Consider the following 18,414-nt stretch of genomic DNA (forward strand, 5'->3'; position numbering starts at 1 on the left):
ATGTTTCTTCTGAAAGATGCTACTACACATCCTGCAGGCTCAAATATAATGGTTATCTAAAATTAAATTGACAAAATGAAGAGAAAGTAGGTCGAATTGGAACCTGTGGACAATTTTACAATATTTATGAGAAACAATTTTTCACAAATGTAGAAAGTCTTTGCTTTACTATCAACCAGGACCCTTAAAATGATCACCTTAAGCTTTCAAGTGCTGAACAGCCCAAAACCAAAGATTCAAATAATTTCAAAGGATCACGGATGCTGATGCTCATGTGTCAGTACTTTAATAGTGTGCACATCAACTATAACAAAGACACGTACAAGATGCACTTCTATCGTTGAACACAGGCTGCATTACAGTAAACCAAGTTTATATTCCACCATCAAGTGTGGTTCACCCATTAATTCACTTTGTGATGGATCTGAAAACAAACAAAAACAAGCATTATAAAAGATTCTCCAAAAATAAATTCAATGGTTCCAACTTACATAAAAATCTAATCCAGTCAAAACGAATCCAAAGTGACAAGAAAGCAGACTACTGCCTATCTGAGGCTGGGGGCTGACTGAAAAGGGACCAAGTGGACTTTTAGGGTGGTGAAACAACACTACATCTTGATTTAAAGGGACCCAGTTAAATGCGTTTGTTAAAACACAGAACTGGGAGCTGCAGAGATGGCTCAATGGTTAAGAGCTCTTCCAGAGAACCCAAGTTGAGTTCCTAGCACTCATGTCAGGTACCTCACAACTGCCTCTCCAGCTCCAACACCCTCTTTTGGTCCCTGTGTGCACTGTACTCATGTGCACATACCTCCCCACAGACACACACAAATGCACATAATTAAAAATAAAATGTCGGGCTGGAGAGATGGCTCAGTGGTTAAGAACACTGGTTGTTCTTGCAGAAGACCCGGGTTCAAATCCCAGCACCCACATGGCAGCTAATAACTGTCTGTAACTCCAGTCCCAGGGGATCTGACAGCCACTTCTAACCTCCATGGCCACTGCATGACACAGGTGCACTTACCTACTTGCAGGCAACACACATAAAACAAAAATAATAAGTAAAATGCAAAAATAAATACATAAAATGTCTTACTTTGAAAAAATAAAAACAGAACCGTACACCTAAAACTGGATATATCCAATGGCATGTCAACTATATCTCAATATAGTTGATTTTAAAATAAAGAAAACACATTTTATCTGTATCATTCTCTGCTCCATTGTATAGACACAAACATAAATTGGAATTCCAAAGGAAGAACGCCTTAAAATCCATCACTCTCATGTTTATAGATGTATCAGAAAAAAATTATACTTAACCTGTAGTAACACACCTAAAAAAACTTTAAAATTTCATATCTACAAATGCTCCCAAAAAAACCAAAGTCTTTTTGTGGGGGCTGGAGGGATGGCTCAGAGGTTAAGAGCACTGACTGCTCTTGCAGAGGACCTGGCTTCAATTCTCAGCATCTACATGGTGGCTAACAGCCACCTGTAACTCTAGTTCCAGGGGGGTCTGACACCCTCTTCTGACCTCTATGGGCATGGCACGACACAAGTGCACTTAAAATACACGCAGGCAGTACACTCATACACATAAAATAATTTTTTTAAAAATTAAAAAAAAAACAAAGTCTTTTCCTCAATAGTAATAAAGTCTAATGAGCCCGACTAACATAGTATATAAAAATGAATAACCATTCATATTATAATAAGTAACAGCACAGTGTAACAATGTGGGCACTTCCTCCCTGGATCATGCCAGAGTCTGGAGATTATTGTGTCTCAGCAGTTCAGCAGTCTGTCGTCTCAAAATGGGTCATACCACAAAGCAGCCCTAGTAACAAACTGGCATGAATACAAAGAGCAGGCAAAGATGTCCACAGACATTGGTCTGAGTAAGAAAAAGACCCATCAATACATATGATATGGATATTTTAATATGCAGCAGGATGCCAATTTTGTTTAAAAAAAAACATAAAACAATGCCAAATTTTTTCTAATTATACATCTGTATAAAGACACAGAAAAATGTCTGGAAAGAAATAATAAAGAACATCCCAAACAACTAAGTAATGTAGGACAAAATGGGATTGGGTAACATGAAGAATCTGATTAATCTACTTTATGAAGTTTCTGAATCTCTTTACCAGGAATGCATTATCACTCTCACCAAAACTTATTGCTCTTGCAGAGGATCTAGATTTGCTTTCCAGTACCCACATGACTGCTCACAGACACCTGTAACTCCAACTCCAGGCAATCCAACACCCCCTCCTGGCCTCTGTGGGCATTGCATACATGTGATGCACAAGCATACATGCAGGCAAGGCACACATAAAATAAAAATAACTAAACCTTTTTTTAAAAAAATATTTTATTTATTTTTATCTTATGTCTATGACTATACTGCCTGCATGTAGATAAGTGCATCCATGTTGTGCAATGCCCACGGAGGACAGAAGAGGCCATCAGATCCCCTGGAACTGGAGTTATGGACAGTTGTTAGCTGCCATGTGGGTGCTGGGATTTGAACTTGGGTCTTCTGCAAGAACAACCAGTGTTCTTAACCACTGAGCCATCTCTCCAGCCCCTAAACCTCTTTTTTTTAAGTTCTTTCAGGGAAGAGTCTTAAAGAGGCAGCTTACTAGACTTCTGTTGTCCACAGCATTTCCTTACCAAGTATCAGCGGCCAAGCAAAACTAAGTGAAACCCAGTTCTGTTGGGCTTTCCTATTTCTCCTGCACTGCTGGAACTTGATGGTAGGGGGGTAAACAAGATAGAATTATATTTGTTTATCTTCCTCAGATATGGAAGTAGGATGTTGCATGCACTGTTCTTACTAAAAAGTCATTTCTCTCATCCATAATACAATATGGGAGATTTGGCTAAAGTGACAGGTTCTCCTGTTCTGCTCACCCTCCACAATAGCTAAACATTATTGGACGAGGAGGTTAATGTCTGAAAAGAAGATTTCATCTCATTTGTTTTGGTCATCTAAAAACCAGTCCCATAAATGCGAATCTTGGAATGAACATCACTCTTCGAGCTACACTAGCAAGTTTATACTGACATCAGCCTTGATGCTCAGTTCATGAACAACTGCTGCTGACCAAAATGACTAACCTCAGAACTTTTCACAAGCAATCTTCACTTTTAAAAACTTGAACCTTACTGCTATGAATAATTACAAATGACTCTAATCAGCCATGATTAAGCTCCATGGGGACAAAGATTCTCTTTGTAACTATCATCTTATGTAGTATAGGGCTCTTAATGCAGTGAACGGCACTCACCATTAAGAATATCTTCAAAACCAATAGTCTCATCACTGCCCCTCAAAATATCCAGTGAGAGGTTTGAGCTGGAGAGAAATGGAAGACGTTGAACCTTGGAGAAAAGCAAAAAGGGCAAGTTTAGAAAAAGCAAGATGGGAAAAGAAGACAAAATATAATTTTATGCTTTTCACTTTTCCTTTGAAAAATTCACAAAACTAAGTAAAACATCAATTTAGCCTGTGGGAAGAACAATTCATATTTTAGATAGAGATCAAGTTTTAAAACATGTTGTCACTAAAATTATAGCTTTTATTAAACACTTTTTAATCCCATCCTGTATGTATATGTTTGGGGGTGCTGCTTCCCTTCAGGGTATGGCTGCTTGACGAAATGCAGAACTCCAAAGCCCAACACCATGCCTCACTCATAGTCCTACAGAAATCCAACTCAATCGAGCATTACTCTACTTAGGGAACAGATATTTTGTTTCTATATTGTTTTGTGCTGCTCTCAGAACAAATCTTGAGGTAGAACCTTTTCTAATAGTAGTAGCCATCAGAAATGCAGACAAGGCCGCTTGTGAAACTTTTAAAAACACAATGTCACTCCAACTAATATGGCTTTTTTTTTTCCCCCCCTTAACATATACTGCAGACTGGTAACTACAGCATAAGGGAGAAAGCACAGGCTATGGAAGCAGAATGACCTATACTCAACTCTGACTTCATCATTACCCAGTCATTTGCTTTGTGCACGTTACCTAATTCATTACAGCTTCAGCTGCCTCATCTATGACATACTGCAAACTAGCATGGGGTACTGAAACATATCTACATAGAAAAGTCATCGGCACATAGTTGTATGGTACTCAACAAACTTTAATGCACCCAAAGTGAATTTCTGGCCTTTCTGAAGATAATTTTATAAATTAATAAGAGTCAGTAATGAATGATGCTATTGCAATTAATCATATATGTTGTATGTAACTAAGAAGGCAGTTATGATGAGATCTATCCCTCAGTGTCTTTACTCTGAGTACACTGAGTGGTAAATACTACAGTGTCCAAGCAAATTAGTGTGAAAACACATTTACATTGTTCAGGAGTAGGTTCTCCAGTGACGGGAGTCAGAGACAGTGGGGCAAATGAATAAGAAGCAAACAAATACATATAGAAAACAGATACTTTGAAAAAACTAAATTTGTGGGAGCAAACAGTGTGAAAAAAAAACTTGCTATAAAGAAATTTGTGGGGCTGGAGAGATGGCTCAGTGGTTAAGAGCACTGGCTGCTCTTACAGATAACCTGGGTTCAATTCCCAGCACCCACATGGTGGCTAACAACCATCCATAACTCCAGTTCCAGATGATCCAACGCCTTCTTCTGAACTCTGCGGACATTGCAAGACACGGGTGTACTTACATACATGCAGACATAACACTCATACACATAAAATAAATAAGAAAACATTTTTTTAAAAAAGAAATTTGGGGGGCTGGAGACATGGTTCAGTGGTTAAGAGCACTGGCTGCTCTTTGCAGAAGACCTGGGTTTAGTTCCCAGCACCCACTGGCAGTTAACAACAATCTGTTAACTCCAGTTCCAGGGGATCCAATGCCCACTTCTGACCTCTGCTGGAAGTACATGACATGGGTGCACTTACATACATGCAAATAATATACTCATACACATATAATAAAAATAATATGAAAAACAAAAACAAAAAAAAGCAAAGAAATTTAGGCTGGGTGTGGTGACACGCATCTTAAATCCCAGCATCCAGGAGGCAGAGGCATGTAGATCTCTGTGAGTTTAAGAACAGCCTGCTCTACAGAGCAAGTTCCAGACCAGCCAGGGTTGCATAGTGAGACTCTGTCTATAAATAAATAAATAAATAAATAAATAAATAAATAAACAATTTTGGATTGATAAAATTTTGACACAATAGATTTGAATGTATATAAATGCTACTGATGAGACAAAGAAGAGGTGAAAGGTGTCTGCTACAGACAGGACCATTGATAAAGGGAGTTCCTTGAAATAGTGTGATATGATGGAATCCAGAACACAGGCAGGGGTATGTCCTTACAGGTAGAAGGACATGTTGTACATACTTATTCCTTAGTATAGACAACAGGTCTACCCAGGTATATATTCAACCCACAGAAAGCAGAAACATGAAAGGAAAAAGGTAAGTTTTTAGAGACCAAGTTTCTCATATGAAGATGTTTTCCATTAAACAACTTTTTCCCTGTATGAAGTAGGAATCATGGAAGCAGACTAGGTTGTAAAGGAACACAGAAAGGAAAGTCTAATTACAGCTGTTATGAAAACAGAACCCCTATGACTGGCATCAGCACATGGAGAACACACATGGAGAAAATTAACTCACCTGCTGCACTGCCTTAAATTCCATTTGTAATTTCAGTGGAGCAAAGAGACCCTGGATGTTCCTCAGTGTAGAAAAATTCATTTTATCTTGGTTGAGCTGAAACTACAGACAATGTTAACTGTAAGCGCTACAGTCAATATTCTGCTTTCAGAACACCACTGGCAGACACATAATGCAACATTTAGGTTAAGGGCTTAATATCCATAACTGAAGTTGATAAACTTTACAACTTTTATATCTACATACCTGTGTGTGTGTGTGTGTGTGTGTGTGTGTGTGTGTGTGTGTGTGTGTGTACACACGGTGATGTTCTTGTGTGCATTTGGATACAGATGTACATATGTGTTGCATGTAGAGGTCAGAGGTCAACATTAAGTATCTTCCTTAATAGTTCTTCATCTCAAGTTTTTGAGATAAGGTCTCTCACTGAGCCTGGATTCAGCCACACTAGCTGCCAATGAACTGCAGGGATCTGCCTGTCTCCTGTCTCCCTCCCAGCAATGTCACATGTCTTCAGGCACTGCTGTCTGATCTGTAGGTATAAACTCCCATTCCTAGCAGAGAAGGACGATGAACATCATCTTCCATCACTATCAAACTGTAGTTCTCAAGCATGGAGAGCAATGGAAGCCAGTAACATACAAATGAATAGTTGCCTACTAACTTCATTTACAGATAAGGAGACCATAACAAGCAAAGTACCTAGGTTTACTTAGTTACTGAGCATGACTACGTAGTTCAACTTTACAACTGTACTAAGGAACACTAAAAGACAGTAAGTACCACAAAGATTCACCAAAGAGAGGCTGTCACTAGCTGGTCATGTGATTAAGAAAGAAAACCTGGAGAGTAGACCTAAGTAGAAGACATATCATCATTCTGGCCAATCTAACTCAGGCTTATCAAAGAATCCTTTAACAGTTATTGCTCAAAACAGAACCAAGAGGAGCTGGAGAGATGGCTCAGTAGGTAAGAGTACTTCCTGCTCCTGCAGAGCACCCAAGTGGTTCTCAGCACCCAGACAACCATCTGTAACTCCAGTTCCAGGAGAGCCAATTCTCTCTTCTGGCCTCCACAGACACTGCATGCATGTGGCACACTCATATGCAGGCAACATATTCATACATACAAAATAAAAATAAATCTTAAAAACACAGGAAAGTGAGAACATAATCTCCTTTAATTATAGCCTTGCTTTGTCATTAGTAAGGGCCAAGACTTATTAACTCTTCTTTTTAGCAGCTACCATAATCTGCTCTCCTTTTTTTTCTTTTTTTTTTTTTGGTCTTTTTCAGACAGGGTCTTCCTACAGCCCCAGCTAGCCTGGAACTCACTATGTAGACTAGGCTGGCCTTGAACTCACAGGGCTCCGCTTGCTTCTGCCTCCCAAGTGCTGGGATTAAAGATGTGTACCACTACACCCGGCATTAATCAACTCTCTTATATTGAGCATACAGTCAACTAAAATTGTACAGGTTTACCCAAAATACAGAATATCACACTCACCTCACTAAAGATTTTTCTTAAAAGTTTGGACTTAGTCTTTAGTTTTATTTTGCCTCCATGATATAGTTCAATTAGTCAAAATGAACAAGCTTTCCTTTCAGAAAACTCTAGGTACCCTTATGATTACCCTCAAGTCCTTTTAAAAAAACTTTTTTTTTTCTTTTTCTTTTTGTCTTTTTGAGACAGGGTCTCCCTGTAGTTCCAGCTGTCCTGGAACTCACTATGTAGACCAGGCTGGCCTCGAACTCACAAAGATCCGCCTGCCTCTGCCTCCCAAGTGCTGGGATTAAAGGCGTGCACCACCACACCCAGCAAAAATGTTTCATTATTTTTATCTTGTATGTATGAGTGTATTGCCTCCATGCATGTAAGTGTGCTTGTGCTGGACAATGCCTGTAGAAGTCAGAAGAGGGTACTGGATCCCCTTGAACTGGAGTTACTACAGTTGTTAGCCACCATGTAGGTGCTGGGAGGAGAACCCAAGTCCTATGCAAGAGTAGCAAGTGCTCTTAATCACTAAGCCATCTCTCCAGCCCCTATCCTCAATGTTTATACACATTTAGTATTCCTACCTAAGATTCAGGAAGAGGTCAATGTCTTTACTAAGATACCCCCTTGAAATTGTCAATTAGTCATTGCTACCTGGGAGGTTGCCAGCCATAAACAATTCACTCTGCACTATTAATTAAACCAGGCCCTTAGAAACTGTTTGCCAAAAGACAATGATTCCTCATTGACCCACAAGGTAACTAATCATAGAATAAAAGTCTTACATGTCTGCTTTCATTCTGTGACCTCAGGTAAATTAATCACTCCATGAATGTCTAAACTTACCTCAACCATCTTTCAATGTTGAAGGTATAGACACCACTGCCTAAATATGCGGTCACCTTTAATTCTAAGACTGACAAAACCTCACAAGAGGGACAGATTCCCTCAGATGGGGGCAATTATCCATGAAGGTGAGACTATACCCTAGGGCAGATATAATCACCCCAAGTACCACCTTGTCCCCTCAAACAACAGGGACTTCTTTGGATCCTCTTGCAGACCGACTGCCCTGCAGGACTACGGTGAAATTATGATCAAGGAGACCACACTTAGACTAGGATGGCTTAATTATGCATACTTCTTTCCCTAGTCCCTCCTCTATTTAATCCTAAACCTCTCGCCTTGACTCAGATTTGGGGTCAATGGACCCTTTTATCAGTTTCTCTTCGCAATGTACGCACACTGACTGAATCTCCACTCTCTGCTTGTCACTAAGACTGGTTCCTTTAATTGGAATATTGGGACAGGCCTATTGGGGCTGCCAGGGCTCTGGCTTTTACCCTAAAAACTCCTGTATCATTCTCATTTAGACTGTAATTCATCATCTCATCCTGGACTTAGTCCTTGTCAGATAATTTGAGTCTTTGACTAGTTTGTAATTTAATGAAAGAACAGCCTATTGGGGCTGCCAGGGCTCTGGCTCTTAACCTAAAAACTCCTGTATCATTCTCATTCAGACTATCATTCATCATCTCATCCTGGGCTTAGTCCTTGTCAGATAATTTGATTCTTTGACTAGTTTGTAACTTAATGAAAGAACAAATTAAGACAAACGAACTCATTCAGCTTGGTTTTAACTGTTGATTTTACTTAAATGCTTACAGCAATTGTAACAGGGCTGGGGATATAGTTCAGTGGTAGAGTGCTTACCTAACATGCATAAGGCCTGAGGCTCAGTACCCAGCATGATATATACACATACATATACATACACACACACACACACACACACACACACACGACACAGACACAAAATGAGGAAACCAGGCCTGGTGGCATAGGCCTTAATCAAAGCTACCTGGGAGACTGCAAGCTCAAGAACTACCTGGGTTACAAAGTGGGTTCAAGGCTAGCCTGACAACCTGTACTAATTTGTCTCAAAATAAAAAGCAAAAAAAGGGCTGGAGATACGGCTTAATGGCACAACATTTGCTGTATCCCTGAACAAGGAAGGCCCTAGGTTCAATCTTCAATCACACACACACACACACACACACACACACACACACACACACACTGAGCAAGATAAAAATGTAACAAACATGCTGGGTGTGGTGGCACACGCCTTTAATCCCAGCACTTGGGAGGCTGAGGCAGGTGGATCTTTGTGTGTTCAAGGCCAGCCTGGTCTACATAGTGAGTTCCAGGAAAGCTGGAACAAGAAGAAGACCCTGTCTCAAAAAAGACAAAAAAAAAAAAGTAACAGACATGTAAATTACTGATACCTGAAAATGAAAAAGCTAACTCAATACCAGTGACAAGGCTACAAATCAAATCTAACATCAGAATATGGCTGACACATTAAAGATGATAAGATGATAGAGGCCAGGGATGTCGTTCCATAGCAGAATGCCTGCCTAGCATGTCCAAGGCCCTGGGCCTAATTACCAGCACCACAACCAGAAAAACAACAATAAATAATAGCAACAACTAACAATAAGAAAAACAAAACAGTGGTGGGACCAATTTTATCACAAACTACTTTTAGATTGTATCATTTTAGAGAACTGGGGCATTTATCTGTCTTCAGTTTTGAGGCGGTTGTCTCTCCTTCCATTATTTCTCAAAAATGATCAATTATGGTTTCATAATCACATACTTTTAAGCATATGCTTAGCTGTCAACTTCTGAACCTAAAACTTACATGCACTTATGGCAACTAGAAATTATTTTCTCATCTTTCTTATAATTTTACAATTTATTATTTGTTCTATTCTTCTTTATAGCAAGATCTTTCCCCTTGCTAAAGAGGAAGAAAGGAAAATGGGGGAAAGAAATCGATGAGCTTTATGTAACCTGGGTGACATTTCCCAAGTAATAAGCTGGTTTTTTTTTTCTCCTAAATGTTAGGAACCCTTTAAGTTGTCTTCAAAAGATGTGTACATGCTATTCCCTCTGTAGGGGGTGATCTTTTCTCATTTCTGTACCTAATGAATATTGATGTAAAATTTTTGAAATGCCCCCTCCTCTAAAGCCTTCCAAAACCCCCGAGCAGTGATGGGTGCAAAATCCTGGATATTCTCTGGCACTTTTCTATGAAGACTTTTATCCATTGCTCATCTTCCCTGTTAATTTAAGTTCCTTAAGGATGGCATTGTGCCTAGTGGCTATGACCCTCAGAAACTTGGAAGTAATGCAAAGCTTGAGAAGAGTTGCTAGATGTGGACTTGAATGACAGTAGCAAAAATGACAGGGGGAAGATGGAGTTATCAAATGAGAAAATGACTAATGGAACAATGCGCTAACCTTCAATGATGTTCATAAGGACAGAAAGGATATATACACATTACACAAATATTGAAAATAAGGCCTCCTGGTCTGGTCAAATCTTCAGCACCAGAACTGCTTTTCATTATGAAACAACAAAAGTATTACTAAAGTATTTTTCTAGTAGAAGGTAAAAAGACATACGTAACATACTTACATTTTTTTCTGATAATTCAAGAGGATGACTGGGCAAAAGTTCATTTTTCACACAAGACAACCTAGAGGGCAAAAAAAAAATTGTAAAGGGGATTTCATATCCAACAGGCAGAGCTTGAAGTGCAGTATAAAAAGTGTAAGTGTAATAGTGGAGCTCAAGGGCACAGGGTATAGCTCAATGGTTGATCATGTGCTTAGCACACAAGAGACCTGGGCTGGATCACTAGTACCAAAAAAACCAAAGCTAAAACCAAAATCAAAACAAATAAAACAAACCATACATATGATTATATAACAGTACTGCAGAGGTGGTAAAATAGTCTCTCTTAAGCCGGGCGTGGTGGCGCACGCCTTTAATCCCAGCACTCAGGAGGCAGAGGCAGGCAGATCCCTGTGAGTTCAAGGCCAGCCCGGTCTACATAGTGAGTTCCAGGACAGCTGGGGCTACAGGGAGACCCTGTCTTAAAAAGACCAAAAAAAAAAAAAATTGTCCTCTCTCATGATTGTGCCGATATTAGAATTGATACCTTTGTTAAAATGCAGAGAACTACAAATGAAAATTCTGATATCCTGTGTCTTAACTCTTTCAAAATGCATCTATTCTAGACACTGGTCAAGACTTCAATTACTAAGGGGAACTTTCCAAAAATATGCCAAATCATGTCTTATATCTATACTAAAGAATTAATAGTAATGCTGCTGAAAAGCTGTTGTATTCTGTTAGTGCACATTTAACTGTTTCTACTGAGTTCCATTTTTGTCTTTCATCTCTTTTAAAAAATATTTATTATTATTTTTTTTTATTTTATGTGTATGTGTGTATTGCCTGCATGTAGGTAAGTGCACCCCGTGTTGTTCAATGCCTGCAGAGGACAGAAGAGGCCACTGGATCCCCTGGAACTGGAGTTATGGACAGTTGTTAGCTGCCATGTGGGTTCTGGGATTTGAAGCTGGGTCTTCTGCAAGAACAGCCAGTGTTCTTAACTGCTGAGCCATCTCTTATCCGTTCTCATTATATAAATTTAAGTCTTTTAGTACAATTTTAAATTAAATTCAAAAAGAATTGAATAAGCATGTTTATTGCTATTGTAATTTTGATATTTCTCCCAGTACAAAATAGCTAAGCCTCTCTTCCAAATTTAATATATCTTTTACAAAGATATGCCAAAACTACATGCTTAACATTTTCTGAACACCTACTATATACAAAGTACTGTTAGGTGATGCACACCTAGAACCAGACCACTAATCTTCGTCATGCTAAGTACTGTCTAAACTAGGATCTGAGAACTCCAAGAAATCTAGAAATTCTGCAACAATCACTTACTGAGCATTGTCTTTAGTGATAACATTATCCAAAAGTAGAATATGAAAATGGCTATTATACAGGAAAGAAAAAATTAACATTTTATGGGGGGGCACTCACCAGGATTTGATTAGCGGCTAGTCTATTAACTTTACTACAATCAGAATTATGCCTCCAATTCAAAATGCAATATACTGTATCTTTTACTACAACTAAAAGGGATTATGTATAACCCCAGACACCAGTATTAGAATGTCATTCTATTTCAAGAAAAGTAAGCACTAAATTACTAAATTCTGAAACAAAATTTTTACATGAGGGGGAGTAGTATACGACCAAGCAGAAAACTGATGTGCCAAAAAAGAAAAGCAAAGGCATATATCAAAACACAAAGGAAATTACAGAAACAGGCATAACTAAGATAAAGCTAAAAAAGAAAAACAGCAGCAGCCAGAGCTTACTTAGTGCGTACTGATGACAGGTACTGTTTAAAGTATTTTTCAGGTATTAACTCACTTATTCCTCAAAGTAAGATATGTACTATTATTAACCTCACTTGACTTGTCAAGAGTTACACGTTCAGTGAATGATAGACCTAGGATCCAAACCTAGGCAGCCTGCGTACATCATCTTTTAAAAATAACAATCTGTGTCTGTGTTAGGCTGGCTAGCTAGCAAGCTCTGGAGCTCTGCTCCCCCTCCCCCCACCCCAAGTGCTGTAATTACAGTGCTGCAGTTACACTACCAAGGCTGCCTTGTATGTGGGTGTTGGGGATTCAAATTCAGGCCATGCGTGCTCAGCAGGAACTTTATCTGAGCTACCTCCCCAGGCCCAGAGTTTATCATCTTAACTGTTAAGTTCTAGTGCCTCCAAAAGAGAAATGAACTGCTCCTCAGTTAATAGCCTGAGGAGGAGTTTTAAGTAGGAATAAGAATCCTACCAAATCGAGGACTGGTGCTCTAGCTCAGTGATAAGACACTTACTTCCAATTACTTGGCACCCTAGGTTCAATCTCCAGTACTGCTCCTACCTCCCCACCTCCCCACCTCCCCTCTTCCCCACAAAAGAATCCTACTGACCATACTACTAGGTACCAGGTACTAGGAGGAGGCCCCTCCTGGAAACCTACCTACTATTTATTCTCCTACTACTCTAGATGAGTCTTCTACTACAGGAAACATCTAGACCTCTTCCCCCTCCCCACCATATCTAAGATATATTCCTTGTGATACCCCAAATTAAATACACATTTATAGCCTACAAAAAAAAAGGGTATCATGAAAAATAATCCATAGATGCAATTTATTAGAACACAGTCAAAGTCACAACTCCTCCACCTACCCTTTCCGAAGAAGATCATGACTTTCAAAAGGCCCACTTGCTGAAAGTTCAGTAACTGGAATGCTGTCTTTTAGCTGCAATCCAAGTCCTCTAGAATTCTATAACACAAATTAAAAACACTATTATATTCAAAAAGAATTTAAACATGCATACACATAGAACATTTTAAGTCTAACACACTATTTAAAGAGAGAGAAAATAAGAATTGTGCCCTCAAGGAGCCCAGGATCTAGACAGAAAGAGGAGCCTTTAAGTACTATGACAGTGGAGCACACAAGGCACAATGAGTAATATCACATTTGGGGGTGAAGGACTCATGGTCTGATTTCTGAATGCTGCTATATGGGAAGGAATTTGTGAAAAAATACTAGTTTGAAATGACTAAATAAATGTGTAAATGAGGTGGCAAAATTAAAAGATGGACAGTCTTACACACCAAAACAACTTGACTTTTACTCTAAAACTAATGGCCATGGAAGGTTTATGGTATGATCAATTAGATGTACTTCACTGAAAAGATCCTTCCCTTAGATTACAATGTTTAATGCAATGAAAAGGTTGAGGACAGAATCCTGGGGAATTCTAATCTTTAGAGACAAGGTCTAAGAACAACAACAACAAAATGTTTATTAAGACAACATAGCCAGGAAAACGGAATCATAGAAACTAAGAGAAAGGGGGAATTTGGTTTCTGTAAGAGGGTAGAGTTAGCTAATTGAGATGACATAAAATAAAAATTTTAAAACAGAGCATTTGGAACTGATCTAATGTCACCCTACATCCAATTTTACATTACTAACTGCTCAAGTTAATATCCCCGCAATTCTGCACAAAAATGCAAAACTGCAAGTAATTCGGTATCTATTACTATCTAGAATAAACTATTCAAAGAAACCAGCTCTTTAAGATTTAATTCATCTCTATTTTCCTAGTTGGCAGTGCTCACACAGGGATTCACTCGCACCCCGGGACTTGCTTTTCTTGACTTGCACCAATCTTCCAATTCAGAACAGCAAGGTTTTCCTAAAATACACAACCTCACCCAGCAAAACTGCTAAACAGAAACCCTTTCTCTGATTCATCAGCACCTGAGGAATAAAATCCAGGCCCTCCTTAGTCTGTTATTCAAGAACCTGCACAATGTGTTCCCATTTCTCTATCTACAAGAATTAAGAGAATTAAGTGAATTAAGAGAAAAAATTTACAATCTGGCCTTGACCATCACTCAAGTGCTCGGTGACTACTGGCCCAGCACAGACTCTTTTGGCCAGGTAGCTGAACTCCCTCCAGGACTAGAATTGTATGGTTCTAGCTTTCCCAATGTTAACTGACTTTATGGCCCTACATGAACATTCTCCTGCCAGACTGCTTCATTGTAAAGGGACAAAAGTTTCCTCTACACAAAAAGAAAGGGGGAATTCTGCCTTTAATCCTGGTACACAGGAGGCTGAGGCAGGTAGATCTCTGAGTTGGAGGACTATGCAAGCGAGACCCTAAGAAAGAAATGGGGTGGGGGGCTATTGTAAATTCTGGGTTATATTGTGATCATCTTTCCCCTGTCCTGTAAAATATTAGGACTAGTTCTTAAGGTTTCTAATATCGTATCAGAGAAAAACAAATCTGTAAAGGTATAAAAACCTTTTACTTTACTGAGTGTTTATCACACTTTACAATGATTAGCAGTATTTGCCAACACAAGCGCTCTAGACTTGGAAGGATAGCTTGCTAGTAGAACTGATACCAAGTTAGTGTAATAGTGACTCAGGAGTCTGCCTAAATAAAGTAAAAGAGAAACAGAAAGTGGGGAGGGAGGAGAGGCCAGCGGGAGGGCGGGGAGGGAGATGTACTAACGATACTGGCAAATAGCAGGTACACTGACAAATGTTTGTAACCGAAGGTTCAACTGTATACATGCGATCTACAATTGAGGGTTGATCATCAAACAGTTACAGAGCGGGAAATTACAGGGGGGCACAGCTGGAGGACTCCGGGTTACGCCTCCAAGGAGAGGGTGGCCTTACGGTCTCGCGCCACCCACAGAACGCTCCACTTTCTGGTGTGCCCTTTCTGCTCCGCGCCAACTACAAGGATGGGGCCCGGGCCTGAGAAGGCGTTGGGGATGGAACGCAATCCCACCGGAGGACCGGTACAGGACTGGGCCAAGGCTCCCAGGAACACCGCCCGCGCCAGCCCCGGGCCTGCACCACCTGCCGCACCGTGTGACTCGACAGAGCGCAGCCAACTCAGCTGCCAACAGGGAGCGCGCACCGGGCTCGAGCCCGCGCCACAGACCGCAGCCGGGGACTCGGAGCCCCGATCGTCCCCGCGCCACAGGCCGCAGCTCCGGACTCGGAGGAGTCAAGCCGGGAACTTGGCTGCCCAGGACTCACTCACCATTTTCACCCTGTTCCTTGAACAGCTTTCAACCCGCTACTGTCAGTAGGCCACGACTCTCACTTCCGTTTCCGGGGACGCCCCCTACATCCGCCGGAAGTGCGTCCGTCCGGCGAGGAAGGAAAGAGAGTGCGGGTGGTGGAGGGACCTGCCCCGGGCCGAGGCTCCCACGCTTGCGATCCCGAGGGATCGACGGTGGAGGGCGCAGCCATGGTGTGGGGTGGAGGAGGGCGAGGCGGGGGGAGCCGGGTCCGGGGAAGAGGATGGGAACCCGCCTTAGTAAACCTCCACCAGCCTAGTGCACGGGTTTTTAAGATGCCCACGTGACTGTGTAGCTACAGGTACCTCTCAGAGCTGGGCGTTGCGTTTTACTGGAGGGTGAATGAGGCCTAGGTGAAGTGAGTGACCTGCCTAAGATTGTTGAACTAGGAAGGCAGACCTTGAACATGAGGCTTTCTAGTTTACTTTTATATTTATAAAGCAAATGTCCGAGGCTTGTTATGTTCAGAATCCTGTGGTGAGGCTAAGAACTCAAAGGTCCAGACTAGCTTGGACTAGAGGAGCAGGTCGACTCCAAGGGCTGGAGGGTTTGTGGAGTGACAACTTAGGTAATGTCTATATGGTTAATCCATATTAGGTTCTTAGAACTACATATCAACACAACTGTACTTGTTTTACCTGAGTTGTCGCCCTAAATCCAATAACCTTATGAGGTAGGTACTACCATTACACCATTAAAATTTTTTTATGATTAATTGGTTTTTATGTGTATGAGTGTTTTACTTGGCATGTAAGTGCACCGTGTGTGCACCGTGTGTACAATGCCTGAAGAGGCCAGTAGAGGGCGATGAATCCCCCTGAAACTGGAGTCAGGGATGGTTGTTAGCCATCAAGTAGGCACTGAAAACCAAGCTTGGGTCCTCTGCAAGAGCAGCCAATGCCTTAACTGCTGCACTCTCTCTCTCTCCAGTCCCTATTACTCCATTTTAGAGGTAAGAAAAAGACAAAAATATACCCCAGGACCCAGCCTGAGTTCATAATTCATGGTCATAATATTACACTATTACTTTTCAAATAAAATGTGATAAAAAACAGCACTATGTTCTGCCAACAAGTAATGGTGATGACTTAAGAAATCCTTGGGTTGACAGCCAAGATAAAAGCTGGCTAGTTTAGCAGTAGGGTATATAAAAGAGCATTGGTAGGAGACTTGCCTGTGAAACAAGTGAACTGAGGGAAAACATGTCTACCTAAAGGTCAGAAAGTAAGGCAGAGAATAGTGTGAGTTAAAGTAGCTGGAGGTAAGGTTTATATGCAGATCATTGTGGGCTAGATTAAGGATAAAGCTTTTAAAAACCATGGAAGACTGGGGGTGGTAGGGCATATAGGAACAAACTATAGTCATATATGAATGAAAAAGTCACAGTGAAACCCAGTAGTACTTTGTATACCAATTAGAAATTAGTAATAAAAAAGGAAGAAAAATGCCATTCAAAATTATTATCTGGCCAGGCATGGTAGCACACACCTTTAGTCCCAGCATTTGGGAGGCAGAGGCAGGCAGATCTCTTGCGAGTTCAAGGCCAGCCTAGTCTACATATGAGTTCCAAGCCAGCTGGGGCTACAGGGAGATCCTGTCCCAAAAATACCAAAAAAAAAAAAAAAAAAAATTTATCTGGGGCTAGAGATATGACTCAGTAGTTAAGAGCACTGGCTGTTCTTGCAGAGGACCCAGGTTTGTTTTTGTTGTTGTCTTCCTTGACACTGAAGCCAGTCTGGTGACCTGTATGAGCTAACCAAATACAAGGTCAACTTCAACAGAATCTGTCAAGAATGCCTTTCCTTTGTTCTCACTCTTCATTTCCCATTTATTGCTTTTAGCTGTTTTCTGAGTCTTTCTTTGAGAGTGGAACGCCTATGTAGATCAAGCTGGCCTTGAACTTGTGGCAGTCCTACATCTGCCTCCCAAGTGATGAGATTATAGCTATATGCCACCTACCCAGTTTGAGTCCTAATTTTTGCTCTTAACTCATCAGCTGATTTGGTTCTCCCGACTTAAATTACAGTGTTGTCTACAGACCTGGAATTAACTTACCTTCTGACCTACCACAGCAGCTTGGTTAAACCCCAACTAAAGGCTCTTTTGTCCTTATGGCAGTCCTTTGCATATTCCAGCCAGGCACTCAAAAAGACCTCATATCTAATAAATAGTGAATGTCTCTTCTAGAGTTTGGGAGAAAGCTGAAAGAAGAAAAGAGATGTAGGAAAATATCTCTGAGCCAAGGAATTCTCTAGAGCCGAGGAAGACAAAATGTCAAGATTAAGAAACAATCTTGGGGGTCGGCTGGATGCCTCAATAGGTAAAAGTGCTTGTTGCACAGCCTGACAACGAGTTCAATCCCAGATGCCACATGGAAGGAGAAAACTAACCTGAAGGACTTACGTGCCTGTGCTTAACACACATGCACACAACAACAGTAATAATAGATTAGGAAAAAAGAAATTGCCTAAGGTGGGCAAATGGCCAAGTGGTACAACATTTGCCTAGCATGTTGTGAGGACTTGCTTCCATCCCCAGCACTGCAAAGAGATGGACACACACACACACACACACACACACAGACACACACACTCCCCTTAGGGGGGCAGGGCAGGGCAAGTACCATTGATGTGGAGTTTGGCTAATGGGATACTATTAAATGGTTCTGGTGAACAA

At 40.7% G+C, this 18,414-nt stretch overlaps 1 protein-coding gene across 1 annotated transcript; it reads right to left on the reverse strand.

The window, feature by feature from the left end:
- Positions 1 to 261: 261 nt before the first annotated feature.
- Pomp (proteasome maturation protein) lies at positions 262 to 15,878 on the reverse strand. Its single transcript, XM_008825052.2, has 6 exons — positions 15,699 to 15,878; positions 13,305 to 13,402; positions 10,658 to 10,718; positions 5,677 to 5,778; positions 3,305 to 3,398; positions 262 to 424 (listed from the first exon to the last, which is right to left on the reverse strand). The coding sequence occupies exons 1-6, from the start codon at positions 15,699 to 15,701 to the stop codon at positions 357 to 359; spliced, it is 426 nt and encodes a 141-aa protein (XP_008823274.1). The 5' UTR covers positions 15,702 to 15,878; the 3' UTR covers positions 262 to 356.
- Between the last annotated feature and the right edge of the window lie 2,536 nt (positions 15,879 to 18,414).

The sequence above is a fragment of the Nannospalax galili genome, unplaced genomic scaffold (genome assembly GCF_000622305.1).
Source record: "Nannospalax galili isolate Female #2095 unplaced genomic scaffold, S.galili_v1.0 scaffold768, whole genome shotgun sequence".
Lineage (NCBI taxonomy): Eukaryota > Metazoa > Chordata > Mammalia > Rodentia > Spalacidae > Nannospalax > Nannospalax galili.